The sequence below is a fragment of the Gossypium hirsutum genome, chromosome D09 (assembly GCF_007990345.1).
Source record: "Gossypium hirsutum isolate 1008001.06 chromosome D09, Gossypium_hirsutum_v2.1, whole genome shotgun sequence".
In the NCBI taxonomy this organism is placed as follows: domain Eukaryota; kingdom Viridiplantae; phylum Streptophyta; class Magnoliopsida; order Malvales; family Malvaceae; genus Gossypium; species Gossypium hirsutum.
Window position 1 is genome coordinate 46,336,584 of NC_053445.1, and position 16,108 is coordinate 46,352,691.

At 34.6% G+C, this 16,108-nt stretch overlaps 2 protein-coding genes across 3 annotated transcripts; one reads left to right on the forward strand and one right to left on the reverse strand.

Annotated features, from left to right (window-relative positions):
- Positions 1–2,473: 2,473 nt before the first annotated feature.
- Positions 2,474–6,189, forward strand: LOC107890992 (serine/threonine-protein kinase BSK6). The gene is made up of 10 exons (XM_016815606.2): positions 2,474–3,268; positions 3,359–3,579; positions 3,680–3,815; positions 3,885–4,018; positions 4,106–4,211; positions 4,305–4,390; positions 4,707–4,895; positions 5,061–5,225; positions 5,420–5,533; positions 5,800–6,189. Exons 1-10 carry the CDS (start codon positions 3,187–3,189, stop codon positions 6,040–6,042), a joined length of 1,476 nt encoding a protein of 491 aa, XP_016671095.2. The 5' UTR covers positions 2,474–3,186; the 3' UTR covers positions 6,043–6,189.
- A 107-nt stretch (positions 6,190–6,296) lies between these two features.
- Positions 6,297–9,334, reverse strand: LOC107890993 (uncharacterized). Of its 2 annotated transcripts, XM_016815607.2 has the most exons (3): positions 8,233–9,183; positions 6,736–6,922; positions 6,297–6,664 (listed from the first exon to the last, which is right to left on the reverse strand). In XM_016815607.2, the coding sequence occupies exons 1-3, from the start codon at positions 8,667–8,669 to the stop codon at positions 6,563–6,565; spliced, it is 726 nt and encodes a 241-aa protein (XP_016671096.1). In that variant the 5' UTR covers positions 8,670–9,183; the 3' UTR covers positions 6,297–6,562. The 2 variants fall into 2 exon arrangements, with proteins under 2 accessions (XP_016671096.1, XP_016671097.1); XM_016815608.2 differs by having other exon boundaries at positions 6,297–6,922; positions 8,233–9,334.
- Between the last annotated feature and the right edge of the window lie 6,774 nt (positions 9,335–16,108).

The window sequence follows — 16,108 nt, forward strand, 5'->3', positions numbered from 1 at the left end:
GAAGCAACAACGGCGTGTCTGATTTAGAGAAAAAGCAAAACAGCAGGCTGCAATTTTCATCATTGTTGGTTGCATAGCATTGCATGTCTCCTTTTGCATGCTCTCCCCGTTGGGTCCTCTTGAACCCTAAGTGGGTGCTTCTAATTATGTCAGACATGGATGCTCTCTTTTCATCCTTTTATTTTTATATTTATCCCTCGGCCGTTGGTGCAATATATGTGATCCATCGCTGCTATTATGATAACGGTCCGAGTCTTGAAAATAGCAATATTTTCAATATTTAACTCTTTTTGAACCATGTGTTTATATTCATATTTAAATAATATTCAACACAAATTTCGAATATTTTAATCTTGTAAGGAGGGCATGGTTAAATTGCGACATGGACCTTTATGTTTTCAGTTTCATATGAAATCTTGTGCTTAAATTATTTTTTTATTGGTTAAATTATTTGATAAAAGTCAGCAATTTAAGGGTTATACTTAATTTTAAATTAATGAGTGAATTTTTAGTACACTGTCACTAAATTATAACATGATATCTCACTAGTGATATAAAAAACAGTAAATGACGAATAGCACATAAATCCTAAGCTCAAAACCCTAAATCTCAAACCCAAAAATTTTTAAATTTTAAATCACAAACTTTAAACTCGAAAAAAATATAATAATGATAACTAATATTTAATTATGATTAAATAAAGTTATTAATATTTTTTAAAAAAATATGTTTTTTTTTTGTCTTATCCAAGACTCATGTGTCTTGTTATTATTCTCTAATGGTGTAGGAAACTCATGCACTAATAGTACATCAAATATTATTCCTTAATCAATTATATTTTATGTTATATATCCTATCTAAATGGACTAGATCCATTTAAAGTCTAAACAACAGCCTAAATGCACTTCGACTCGATAAGGGCACAAAGCCTACACATTGTTATAGGCAAGATTTTCAGAACTGGACTGGTGTCGAATTGGTCAAGTTATCAATTTGTCAGATCGATCAATACAGTTCAATTAAATAAATCATTAGAAAATATTAAAAATCTAGTTCAACCGTTCCTATGTCAACTAATTTAATACATTTATGTAAATCGATACCTCAACTAATTCTCAATTCGACCAACCATTCCAATTAAGTTCAAACAAGGATCTTAACCTATCTAGTGATCCAAACAACTTCAGCTCAACTAAGGCACATAGCTTGTCACGAGTCTAGACTCAATTTGATATACTAGCGTAAGAAAACGTGACGTGGCATCAGTAAATTCCCTCCTCCAATAGGGGGAAGGTTCTACATAGCCTTCCTAACTCAGCCGAAGTAGCAAAGAAGAATGAGCAACTAACGTCCCTAAAAGGGCAGGATGCTGCAATGTGCAATCATGGCATGTTTCTAATTTCTTCTTTATCAATGCTAAATTGTTGTATCACTCAGGCACTTGATTCAATACATTTAACATTTTTTTTTATCAATTCTTCATTTGATTACTGATTTAAGTATCAAAAAGTATTTTGGAATACTAACTCCAACATTTCTTAATTCATTTATGTTTTGTAAATTTTTATCTATATAATCCATAATTCAACCTATGATCCAATTTGTCATTAAAAGGTATCAACACTACAAAGATACTTCAGATGAGTGTTTTTTTCCTTAGACTCTTCGATACAAAGTTGTCATATTAAGCGACCAACCAAATTAGGCCTTTGAATGGGGCTCAAAAATTCTAATTGTCTTTTCCATCACAAAACTATAATCCAAGCCATTGATACAACAACATGGAGGTCATAGTTTCGAGCGCACATTTAAAAATTTGGGGAAGACTATTGGTATTACTTGATACGATACCTACTTTTACTCATAACACCTTCTTGACCTTTAGATCGAAGAAAAACATACTCGAATCAACATCCTCTTCAAGGTTGGCACCATGAGACTAGTAGGGGCCTAACTTTTATAGCCCTTTAAAATTTCTAAAATTTTAAATTAGTACATAGTAAAATTATATTTTGACCCCTAAAACGATAACATTTTAATTTTGTCTTTTAAAAAAGTATTAAAATAATAAAATTATATTTTAACTCTGATAAAAATATACAATTTAATTTTGTCCCGATTTCACCACCAATGCTCAAATCCGATTGAGAATCAAACTCGTTAATAATTATCATAATAATTTATAAATGGTAATAAAATCTCCTTCAAAAAGACATCCACCTTTTTTCCTTTGATTATGGCTTCTTGGAATCACATTATTTAAATTCCGAAAAAAGAAAAAAGAGTGAAAAAACAAGAGGTTGACGAGTCAAATTACACGACAATTTCGCTTCATTGTCAATGATCACATGCCTTTCCACCATTTCCTACAATCATCAATGGAGTCTATAATTTCAAATTTTCCTAAAGAAATTGTTTTAATAATATCAACAATCATTTTCTAGATGATCATGCTCACATACATAGTCATACAACACTATTCTTGTTTTCATGGTGGATTTGTCATGCAAAGTGTGTAGAATATACAATATATTTTCATTTCTCACTTAAATTTTTTAACAAATCAACCCATCAACTTTGAGCCAAAGCAGGAAAATTTAACCCAAAAAAATGGTGAATTGGTCTCTGTCAAAGCTAGATATGATCTAAAGACCAAACCAACCCACATACTCACATAAATCCGCTTCCCACGTCAGTGACCAGACCAGACCAAACTATACCATCCTTTGATCTTGTCAAACTTTTACCTCTACGCGTTTGAAGAACACTGTGTTTCTGAATCTTTTTTACACCATTAAAGGCCAAAGAATATTTTCAAAATGACCCTCTAATCATAACATATTTTCCAGAAAAAAACCACCTACAAAGTTGAAAACAGAATGAGAGGGAAAAGGGAACTCAAATGATGAGATTGCAGAAAAAGCTGAAAAACTCAAAAACAAAAAATAAATTTAAAAAAGAGCTTTTTCTTTCCTTTTAGAATCGGTTAGATAATTACTTAAAAGCGAACATTTTTATTTTGCTGTAAAATTTCCCATTTTTATAGTAAAGATAGGGGGAAAAAAGGGAAACTTTGGATTCACGACGATCAGAGTTCGGGATTGTTGCAGAAATGTACGGAATCTGATTATTTGACTTTCCGTTGATTCTCCGTCTTTTGATCGTTTGACTTGAAAGAAAAAAAAAATGGGAGCTCGTTGTTCTAAATTCTCTATCTGCTGGTTTCATTCTCACCTTAAAACTTCTGTCCTCGAATCCTCCGATCTCGGTACTGCATTTTTTATCTTCAGGTTCTCGTTCTTTGTTAAAAAAAAGCTTCGTGTTTTTTTTTTGGAGTAAAAAGTTAAATGAAATGCAGAGAATGGGGGCAAAGGTGAGAAGAATGCATGGCCGAGTTTCGGTGAGTTTAGCTTGGAGCAACTCAAAGTTGCTACGTCTGGGTTTTCTTCCGATAACATAGTGTCGGAACACGGTGAAAAAGCTCCTAACGTTGTTTACAAAGGGAAACTCGACAATGACCGCTGGGTTGCCGTTAAACGGTTTAACAAGTTCGCCTGGCCCGATTCTCGCCAATTCCTCGTCCGTTTAATTCATTTCGCTGCTCACCGCTTCATTTTGTTTACTAACTGTTTGATCATTAAACTGAGTAAAGATTACTTTGAAATTTTCATGTTTTTAGGAAGAAGCCAAAGCTGTTGGGAGTTTAAGGAGTGAGCGGTTGGCAAATCTGATCGGTTGTTGTTGTGAAGGCGATGAGAGATTGTTGGTCGCCGAGTTTATGCCCAATGAAACGCTGGCTAAGCATCTTTTTCACTGTAAGTTACTCAAAAGTGAAGCTTGGGATTGAAGTTAATGAAAGTTACTTACAGGGTTAATTTTGTCAGGGGAAAATCAGCCAATGAAATGGGCAATGAGGTTGAGGGTGGCACTCTACTTGGCACAAGCTTTGGAGTATTGTAGCAGTAAAGGAAGAGCTTTATACCATGATCTCAATGCTTATAGGATTCTGTTTGATAATGTACTTATTAAGTTCAAGATTTTGCTTGTAAAATCAAATGACCCTTTGATTATGATTTCTGAATTGGGTTTTTTTCTTTGGTAAAAGGATGGTAATCCCAGGCTGTCTTGTTTTGGGCTCATGAAGAACAGCAGAGATGGCAAGAGTTACAGTACAAACTTAGCTTTTACACCACCTGAATACCTGAGAACAGGTTAATCATGTTCAAACCACTCATTTAATCTTTTATTTAAGAAATCTATTTCTTTGAATCTAAACTCAAAGTCTGGATGTGCTTCTATGGCAGGTCGAGTGACTCCGGAAAGTGTCGTGTATAGCTTTGGAACCTTGCTGCTAGATCTTATGAGCGGCAAACATATTCCTCCCAGCCATGTAAATTCTCTTTGTCATAGCATTATTTTTTACTCCAATTATGATCTTTATGTTACTGCAAGAGAAAGCTTGGTGATGTGAACTTAAAAATCAGTGTTTCATTCATATTGTGAATCTGGTTGTACCAGTTTTTGGTTGGATAATTAGAATTTACTGTTATTTGTGCTCTGTGATATGATTTCTTAAGTGAGTTAAAGGTTCTGCAGTAACTGCATGCTGGAGATGAAGATGTGATGTCAACATTTGGATGCTGTTTGCTTTTAGTGTATCTTGGTTGAATTATCCATGGTATTTTAGTTTGTTTGCTTCGTTATAGGCACTTGATTTGATCCGCGGTAAGAATTTTCTCATGTTGATGGATTCTGCTTTGGAGGGCCATTTCTCAAACGAAGACGGAATGGAGTTAGTGCGGTTAGCTTCTCGCTGTTTGCAGTATGAAGCTCGTGAGAGGCCAAATGCCAAATCCCTCGTCATATCTCTCATGTCTGTTCAGAAGGAAGCAGAGGTACATACAATAATTGCTGATTGAATTAAATACTGCAAATTCATAATCTCCAACCATTAATTCTGTGCAGTTTGGTATCTCCCCAACTCGATGTCTTTCATTATTAAGGATTTATGTTTTGTAAACACCATTAAATTTCTCATTAATTAGATGGAATTTTGCTAGGTACCATCATATGTGTTGATGGGTATTCCACATGGAACTGCTTCTTCAAAGCAGCCATTGTCATTGACACCTTTTGGAGAGGCTTGCATGAGGATAGATCTGACTGCTATACATGAAATATTGGAGAAGATGGGATACAAAGACGATGAGGGAATTGCTAATGAGGTTTGGTAACTCTGTCCTCGATATTCTACTTTTATGAGGTGCAAAATACCTTGTAGGTCAAGGGGCAAAGGACCATTACCCGACTTCTTTGGTTATCTTGAGTCTACTTATCTTGAGTCTACTTTTATTTTTACATGTTTAATGTTACTTCACCTATCATGTAATTTGTATGCGAATTCTCTGGTTCCTTTCAGCTTTCTTTTCAAATGTGGACCAGCCAAATGCAGGAAACCTTGAACTCCAAGAAACATGGTGATACCGCTTTCCGAGCTAAGGATTTTGCAACTGCAATTGATTGCTACACGCGAGTGAGTTTCTCACTTACAAATCTATACTGCTTGTGATTGTTGCTCTATAACAACGTACTGAGTTCAATACTGCCTATTTGAAATAATAGACACCATGTTTCAAACGCAAGGAAACAAGATCATACTACTGTTCATTCGATTTTCTCAGTTCTTTTTTTCTCTTTGCACTAACAACTAGTGCATTAATATGCCATAGAAGAAATATACTTTTTGATGGTTTGAACAGCATGATAAATAGACTGAAGATGTTGACCGTTCTTATGTAGTTCATCGATGGCGGGACCATAGTGTCACCAACAGTCTATGCCAGACGCTGCTTGTCCTACTTGATGAATGATAGGCCCCAAGAGGCCCTTGCAGATGCGATGCAAGCCCAGGTGGTGTCGCCACAGTGGCCCACTGCTTTGTATTTACAAGCGACTTGCCTGTTTAGCCTAGGGATGGAAGGTGATGCTCAAGAAACCCTCAAAGATGGCACCAACTTGGAAGCCAAAAGGAGTAAAAACTGAAAATTGTATAGGTTTTCAATTTGTTTTATTTAATTTCTCTTTTTTTTTTCTTCTGGCTATTGTATTTATTCTGGGTTTTCACCGCATTGCAGGATTCTTCAATGTTTTTATGGTTGGTTTTTTATATTTAACGTTTGTTCAATCTCCCATTGAAAGGACAATAGCTCCTGCAACTCAAAATGGCTAGCTTAGGTTAGATTCTATAAGACAATCACTTCAAACATAAAGAAAACAACTATCTCACTGATCACATGGAAAGGAAAATTTGGTTAAATTTTCCCACTGGATATTTTCTTGAAATCACAACCGTGTTTAAATGCAAAACCCGATATAACAACACCCCACACAGCCAGAGCATAACCATCAAGAGCTCTTCTAAAACCAGATATGGTGGTCGTCTACTAAAGCAAGATAACACATCTTTGGTAACTATGATGAATGTGCATAATATAACAAGCTTTGTACACGTATGAAGAAGAGAGATGTATATAATTCCTATTAACCACCACGAGAGTCTAGGCTAATTCCATTGCTCATCATCACAGCAACAAGTTTCCCCAGGCTCCTTTACAGTAATTCTGTTCCTTTTTTTTTTTTTCCTTCTTTGGATTTTGTTTGACAACTGCGCGGAAAGAAGTTTTAGGATGACGGTACATTGAAGTGGAAGAGCCATGATATGACAAATGCAAATACCATGCAAGCGAGGAGAAAGTTGAGGAAGCGATGACCAAGCCAGAAGCTTCGAGACTCTGTATAGGATGCTGCTCCCAAGACTGCAGTGGTTGCAGTGGAACTGTTTGTCTCGTTTGGTTGCTCTGTCGACTCGACCTCGTTCACTCCAACTACGTTCCGTGCAATAGAATGACAAATTTCACAGGTCCTAAATGATTTAAGCAGATTGAGTGAGTACATAATACAATAATCCACAAAAGAAAAGGAATGCATTATCAGTTACAGATACAATGATTTGATATACGATCATTACACTTTACATATCACTTAAATGCTTTAAATACAAGAATCTATGTATCACATAAATTATTATGATGTCATTGTATATAAAGAATCATGCTCCCGTGTAAAGATAACAAGTTCATTCATTGTTCTAACAGCTGAACGTTAACTTGGATATCATAGTTGACATTCTTCAATTCCAAATGCCTGTCTCTTTTGGTATGTGATTACATCAGAAAACACTTTGTTGCCTATGACCTTTCATTTGCAACATATAAGACGGATACCTTGTAAATTCTTATCCAAAACCAGTAAACTTAGATGATCAATAGAAGAGTTGTATTAGGAGCACAACAGATCATTTGTTAGAAAGTTCTAAATCCAATCTAATCAATTACAAAGGTCAATGATGGAGGGACCAATTAACCACATAATTGGAACTTCGATGGTACAATAGCTAGCAAACACTGTTCAGTTCACTGCAATCGTGGTAGTCACCGTGTCAACAATTGTTTCGCCAATGCAGGCAGGCATGAAGTGCAGAACATGGCAATGCAAGATGTGCTAAAACTTTAGAATCAAGGAATTCCTTGCACCAATGGTTTGGCACCTAAAATATCACTAATCCCTAATCATGTCAAGCAAGAAATCTAGAATTTGCAATTGCGAATTAAAAATTCACAAAGTGATGCACCACCAAACAATGATCATCAACCAAAAATTAGATAATGCATCAATAAAAGGTCAAATCCCCACTTTCCTACATGGAAAGAGAACATAAAGTAACAAAAAGAAGAAAAAAAAAGAAAACAAAAGAGAGATTCCTAAACCTAAAAAAAAGCACATAACAGCACAGAATCGTCGGTGTAGTTAGACTGACAAAAGAATCGTCTTAGTCTTTAGCTTTATTTTCAACCTCCTTTATAAATCTAATATCCATCCCACTTTCTTTCACATTAAGCAAATTTCACCTTTTCACATGCATATTTTCACCTTACACCTTATTTTTTAACTAGGATTGTAAAACTAACATCTAAAATAATCCACCTTTTTAACTATCAAGAAAGAGTAACTCTCAATTCCCAAGTCCAAGCAATCATCAAAAGAACAATACATAGAAATCTCAATTATGATCCATGAAAAAAAAGATGGTTTTTTACTAAAAAGTTAACAATGTTAAGAAAATTGAACCAGAAAAAGAGAAAAGGGTTGGGAATTGGAATTGTTTTAACTTACTTATTTCCTCTGATCTTAAACCATGCTTCAGCACAGTGTTTATGAGCAGCAGCAAGGTCATCCTTGCAAGAACAACCCAATTCAATAGGGGCACCAGATTCATGGCTGTTGCTCTCTAAACCCAAATGGCAAATTCTACAATCTTTCTCAACTTTGGCCAAATGCAGCTTGAGTTCATTAGCTCCACTTGGGGCCCGCACCTCCACCGAGCAATCCGAGGCCGAAGACACCCTCCTGGAATCCGAATCGCCACCAATCTCGCAACCGAAGCTGTACTCATCGTAAGAACCACCCGTGGTGGAATAAAACTGAGAGTAGCAAGATCCCTCGTCGGCGTCCGAGAAGCACACGCTAGCTTCGCCGGTGCTGACTTCGCTCTCGTTCCGGCGGTGAGTTCCTTGCTCTAAATCGATATGGGACATCTCTAATGATGACATTTTGGAAAGACCCAGAAGCTGAAGAGCATTAGCAGGCTTAAAGTTTCAAGCTTTGAAGATCATCAAGTGTTTCTGTACTCAACAGTCTCAAAGTTCAAGCTTTTGAAAGGGCTTTGAACAGGGTTCGTATAAAATGTTAAAATTTAAACAAGTTACAATTGGATTAGATTACCCTTTACCTCCATTACCCTTTCATTAAACAAGAAAAGTTACAATAAAATGGAAGAAAATAAGGACTGACACAGAGAACCAAAAGTTGAAAACATGGCAAGCTTTTACAGAGCCATGGCTTCTCACTTAAGAAAAATGCATAGAAAAGAAATATAAAGACAGAAAGAGAGTGAAAGAGAAGCTTAAAGAGGAGAAGGGGTCTTCCGTTCAAAGCCAAAAAAAAAAAAAGAAAAGACGGAGAAACAAAGTTGTTGGAAGATTTGGTGTTGGTACTTGAGGATCTCTGTCCTAAGCAGATTCTGTACATCCGATGGTATCAATATAGTGATGTGTGAATCTTGAAGATAATCAGGCGGTTAAGAATTGAGGTAGGCATACTCCATATGAGTAGCGCAGTCCTTTTCATTACAATAGAATTTCGAGGTTAACAAACAAAATTACATGTCGGAAAATTGCCAATTTCAGTCTTTTTTATTTTAATATTTATTGGTGTCTCTCTCTTTCTCTGTTTCCATTTTCACATATTTATGTTGGGTTTTTTTAGGTTGTATTGTCGGTATTTCTTAAATAGATATTTTAGCATTTAAAACTTAAATATAGAAACGAAACTGTAACATATTCATCACTTGGCTTTTCCATCTTTACAAAGCTAATAAAAGTAATTACTTCAACTCCATTTCCATCTCTAAATTCTGTGCATCGATTTGACTAAACTTTGATCGCTCATCTTCTCAAGCAAAGGGAACAGTGATGATGATTTGATGTATGGAAGGGTAGACTGGAGTAAGCCTGCATGGAGTCTGATAAACATGCGAAACATCTGATAAATATGTTACAAGGCAGCGGTTTGACTGGACGAGGACCACCACTGACTCACGGCCTCACGCTTATATGGTCAAATTCTAGTCTTGGTCCTTTTATTAAGTTAAAATTCGAGGTTTAGTCACTATATTTTTAGTTAATCGAAATTGTTGTGCACAGCCCCCCACACCCTTAATTTTTTAAATTCTTTTATTATCCGTTTAAAAACTTATATGATTACTTATATTTATGCTAAAATTATGGGGTTAAATACAGAAAAATACTGATTTCTTTTGGAAAATTATTGGATTCGGTCGATTTTTCTAAAATTTACTTGATTAGGCCGAAAAAATGACACGTTTTCAATGGACCGACAGGCTGGAAGTGTTTTTCATAACGGGTACCCCACACGCCAATGGTCAAAAACCCAACGGCTCCCCTACCCCCAACGACTATTTCAACGGCCATTTAACCCCCCTAACGTCTCTTTTTTTCCCTATATAAACCCCTAATTCTTTTTCTTTTTCAATTCAATCTCAACTCAACTCTCTCTCACATTCTCAATTCTCCCTCAAATCTCTTTTAAATGTCTCTTAATTCTCACTCAATTTTTATTCCTTTCTCAACTCTCTTTTTTTATTAAAATTGTATTAAGGTTTTTTAAATTAATTTTGTATTACAATTAATTTTGTATTTATTGAAATTAGTAATGACAAAATCTCTAATTTGTTTGGCTGACAAACACATTTCAATCGATCAATTGCAAATGGTAATAATTTTTATTATTATATTTAATCTAATCTAATTTAAATATTTTGTTGTTATATTGAAATTTAATATTTTGTATGGTTTTTATATATAGTCGAAAGAATGAATTTTGGAGATGTATATTCATAATCTACCCGCTCCTCTATCGTTTTTAATTGAATCATACTTGAAAGATGCGGGATTTTTGCACGTGGCCCGTATGAGTATAGGTGTGAATTGGACCCCACACTTATAAGTGTGTTGGTGGAAAGATGGAGACCTGAGACACACAAATTTCATCTTCCATACGACGAGTGTACTATCACACTTGAGAAGTCCAATATAAATGAGTAGAATTACCTGACTTCAAGCTCCACCAATAAGAATTCATCAACTTTTGAAGGCCATCACAAATGCTAAGTGGAAGCAAAAGACACTCATGTAGTAGACTGGTAAAGCTTGAGTGATCGGTTTCAATAGAATCTCCTTACCGTCCCGTGAGAGGAGTCCGTCCTTCCAATTGAAAAGACACTTACAAAGCCAATCCCAAAGAAATGAGAATACCTGCTTCTTGTTTCACCCAATAAGAAATGAAAGGCCTAAATAACAACTATGATCAAGAAACGCAAAAACTCCCAAAATTGAATGCACCGTTTGCCTAACACTTGACAAAATGTTCAAGCTAAACATAACACCTGACTTTTACAGATTAATAGCTTAAGCAAAAGCAAATTCATATGTGGCTAATCTACCGAAATTTAATATGTCAAGTTAGGCTCTCTAAAACATTTAATGAGTTTGTTCTCAAACAGTTTACAAGTCTTTTTTATACTTTTCATTGATTTTTAGTTTTAAAAATCGTTTTTATTTAGTTTTAGGCCTTTTGAGGTCCAAATTGGCAAAATGGTGCAGTTGGGAATCTAATGGTGCATTTGAGTTGGTGTAAGAAGATGACAACGACCAAACCTTAAGGAGAACTACTTCTGATATGGGTGTTGTAACACCCTTAACCTATATCCATCACCGAAACAGGGTTACGGAGCATTACCAGAATATACAGATCAAATACAGACATTTCATATTTTTAACATTCATGTCAGAAATTATTCATAAAGCTCCATATATGAGCCCTCGAAGCCCAAAACATAAATTAGAAACAAGTCAGGACTAAACTGGGTACTCAGAGAATTTTTCGCAAAATCTCAAAAATTTTCCAAGGTGCAAGGGACACACGCTCGTGTGGTTATGCCGTGTGGGCATTCGAAATAGGGCACACAGTTGTGTCTCAGCCTGTGTCCGTACCCGTGTAACTCTCTGACTTGGGTCACATGGTCAAGTCACACGCCCGTGTGTTAAACCGTATGAACATGAAAATTTGCATTAAATAGGTGCAGGGGTCACACGGCCAAGCCACACGCCCGTGTGCCAGGCCGTGTGATTAGTTTTGAGCATTCTGTTTTTAAATTTTAAAGATGCAAAGGACACACGGCTAAGTCACACGCCCATGTGCTAGGCCATGTGTCACACACGGCTGAGACACACGCTTGTGTCTCTGTCGTGTGGACAAAATAAGGTCATTTTCAAGCCTTATTTCTCACCCAAACTTGTCTTCCACCTACATTAACACTTAAACACATTCTCAGTCCAATATAAAACATTTGAATCAAACCAAAACCAAGTCTTATGCATATCATATCATCTTATATAATTAAGTAACCATGCTTAACAATTTGATCACTTACATATATATTCATATTTGTACCAACTATACCAACTCAAGCCATGTTACAATTTGCCAATTAGTTAACCATCAATCAATTATACCAAAACACATATCAACCATAATTAGGTCATATACTTATATATATCAAAAGGTATCAAACATAAGCCATTCAAATGGCTAATCACAACAAAACATTTACATGCTATCAATGACCAAGTTAACCTATACATGCCATTATACCAAAGTTGATTTAATAAATATACCGAAAAATGGCGATTGATAGTGTGATGTGGCTCCGACCAGCTTCCAACCTTAACAAGCTTCCAGGTTACTATAAAACAGAGGAAATAAAACAAAGTAAGTGTAACAGCCCGATTTAGACCCTAGACGACACAGTGGTTTAGAAACCATAAATTTGAGGCCGTAAAATTATTTTAATATTATTTTTGGTATTTACAGCATATTATTTGATATGTGTGAAATTTTCAAAAAGTAATTTTATCGATTGGTTGGTTAATTTGATAAAAGGACTTAATCGCGCAAAATACAAAAGTTATATGCTATTTGTTAATATGCTATATTGCTATGGCTTATTAACCATGAAGTCCTTTTTATGAAAATGGACCATTGATATGGTTAATGGACAATAATGACCATCCACTAAGTGTTTATAAAATATATTAATTAAGGTTGAATAAGTAATTTTAGAAATAAGGTTATTATTAAATAAAACAAAGTTAAAATATGCTTATATTCTTGCATGTTCAACCGAATATAGAGAAAAGAAATAAGGTTTGAAGCTTGGTTTCGGCACCTTTAAATCTTGATTTAGATCAAGAAAAGAGGAGATCGGATTTGGATCGGGGAAAAATCAAAAATTTTTGAATAGTCGTCCAGTTCATTCGTGTCCGTACGAGGTAAGTTCATAAGTAAATAAATATTGTTAAATTCAAAAGTATGTGTGTTATATGTGCTGAATTGAATTATAATAAGTATATGTGCATATGTCGAAATGAATTAAGCACTGGAGAACTAGTTACGAGGTTGAATCGATTGAATTATGACATTCGAAAGCCCTGTACGAACCATAGGAATAGTATATGATACATATGTCATGACATAGGATTCCAATATGAGTTATCGTGTAATACCACGTCTGGGACGTTGGCGTCGATTTGAGATTTACGTGTAAGACCATGTCTGGGACATCGGCATCGTATACGATTTGTGTAAGACCCTATCTGGGACAGTGGCATCGATATTTGATTACATGTAAGACTACATCTGGAACATTGGCATTGTAAGAGCTTTTGAGCTATCCGAGTATCCTTATTGATTCCGAACAGTTCAACGGGCAATATCGAGAAATGAATGACTATATGAAAGTATATCTGATTCAGGTACGTACGAAGTGTATATGATATTCAAGAATGAAATGTGAGTATGTTTCAAATGATGATATGTGAAATACATGACAATGAATGAAATGAATGTATATAAATGAACGTTGTGATACATATGCTAATTATATGAAATTGTAATGAAATAAGCTTAATTGTATTCAAGAGTTCGAATACCATGAAATTGTGGTCCTATGTTTCAAACATGAGATTTATGAAACATGAAACATGGTTTTGAGGTATGCTAGTTTGGTTTGAAAGATGATTAGATAAATGTTATTGATCAGGTTAAATTATTAAATATGTTATGTATATGTGAAAGAGTTAAATAAGCATGTTTTGATTTGTTGGTTATGTGTTTTGTATGACTGAATGTGATATATTTGAATGAGGAGTATATATGGTTCGAACAGTGGAATTATGAAGCATGTGTAATTTGACTTTGATGTATGGTAGTTAATTTGAATTTTGAATTGATAAATGAGATTGAAATGGTTGAATCTTAAAGCATGGTTTATATGTTCATTGATAAATAAGGTAAGTGAAGTTGTGTAATATGACAATATGGATTATATGAGAAAAGTGGTTGTATATGCGTATGAGATTAACTAAATTCAGTCTATTCGAATTGTAACACCCCTAACCTATATCCGTCGCCGAATTAGGGTTACGAGGCATTACTGAACAAACACAAGCATCTCAAAATCAATGCATATTATATATATTATATATATTTAAATATAATAAGCTTGGTCTATTATAAAACAAAATGCAAAATTTTAAACTTCTCTCTTCTAACCATTTTTAATAAACAAAGACATTAAAATCTAACTAATAAAAACATTGCAAACTAGCAAATCCATAAGAAAATAAACCATTTTAGTATGGCTATAATAATCGTATACAATAAAACAAAATACGACCTTCAAAACATTTATCTAGTCTATACATGTAACAGCTAGATTCTGGGTCTAGTCGGAATAGTGGTTTCGGGACCACAAATCCGACGAGAGAAAATATGATTATTATTATATTTTCATGGTCTACAATTTTACGGAAAAATTTCGTAAAAATTTCGTTCGAAAATTTCGACGTTTGGGCACTCAACTTAGTCAAAAGGACTAAATTGTAAAAAGTGCAAAAGTTGAGTTCTACATGTTAGAAGTGTCTAATTGTTATGAAATTATAAATTGGGGGTCCTTATATGGTAATTAGACCATTAGTTAATTGATGGACAAAAATAGACATAAGAAATGGGTGAAATAGATTTTTTTAAATGGGGTCATTTTAGTCATTTAGTACTAAAAAGAATTAAAAAGGGAAAAAGATGGCAAAATGTGCTCATCTTCTTCATGGTGAACGAAATCAGTAAGGGGGAAGCCATAGTTAGGGTTTTTAAGCTTCCAAGCTCAATAATCAAGAGAGACAGGAAGATTATCTTAAACGAGGAAAAGAAAAGATAGTGGAGTGAATTGCAAAATTACGATATTTTGCACCGAGGTAAGTAAACATGTGACTTAATGTATTATTTTGATATTATTTGATTTGTGTTGAGATTTATTTGAATATAAAATAAATGTTTGGCAAGATTCCAAAAATGTTGTTAAATTGGGAAAGGTGGTAAGGGGTTGCAAAACACGGTTTTTGGTTGAACACTCGGAATAGGCCGAAGCATATTGCATATAAAGGGGTTGCTGTGTGCTGATTCCCCGATTCATTGGTGGTTGCTAAGTGCGGAATCCACCGATAACGGTTAACATTCCGAGTGTTCAACGAGTAAATTGGGAAGGTGAATATTCATATATGTGGTGGACAAGTTTATGGGAGAGATATTGGGTTTGATACTTAATCAACCCATGTATAAGATGGGAGGAAAATCAAAAATACAAAAAGAGACAATTTGAATGCAAAACTGTTTTGAATGGCAGCAGTTGGGCAACTATGAAAAATCACCATAAATGGTGGAAAATGAATTAGAGGTTAAATAATATATGAAATTGAAGCTGAATAAGTCTATTTTCATATGAAAGAAATAGAGCAAGCAAAAGAGTTTTATTTTTGGAGATATTTGAATTTTACTGAGACAGGGCTGGATTGATTTCGAAATCCCCTGTTCCAACTTTGGAAAATCACCAAAAATTCTAAAAAAATAATTATGGCTTGAAATCTATATTCCTGGATTCCTTTTGAGTCTATTTTTAATAGAAACAAACTAGAACATTGTTTGAAACTTTTACAGAGAGTTATGTGAATTTTTGTAAGGGGAGGTCAGGACTGTCGGGCAGTGAAACAGGGGAAGATTTAAAGAATAAACTGTACTAATTGGCTTGACAAAAAATTCTGAAAATTTTATGATAGAAAGATATATGGGTCTAGTTTCAGGGAAAATTTACGGAATTCAATTTGGAGCCCTGTAGCTCCAGATAAAAATAAATTAGTGGTCATGACGCAGAAAACCAGCTTGCTGGAAATTACACAAACAATGAAATTTATTTGTGAATAAATTTATACTATGGTGTAGTCATGTGAGAAATTTATTTATTTGTCATATGTTTACTTACTAAGCTATATGCTAACTCGTTTTTATTTTTCTCTGG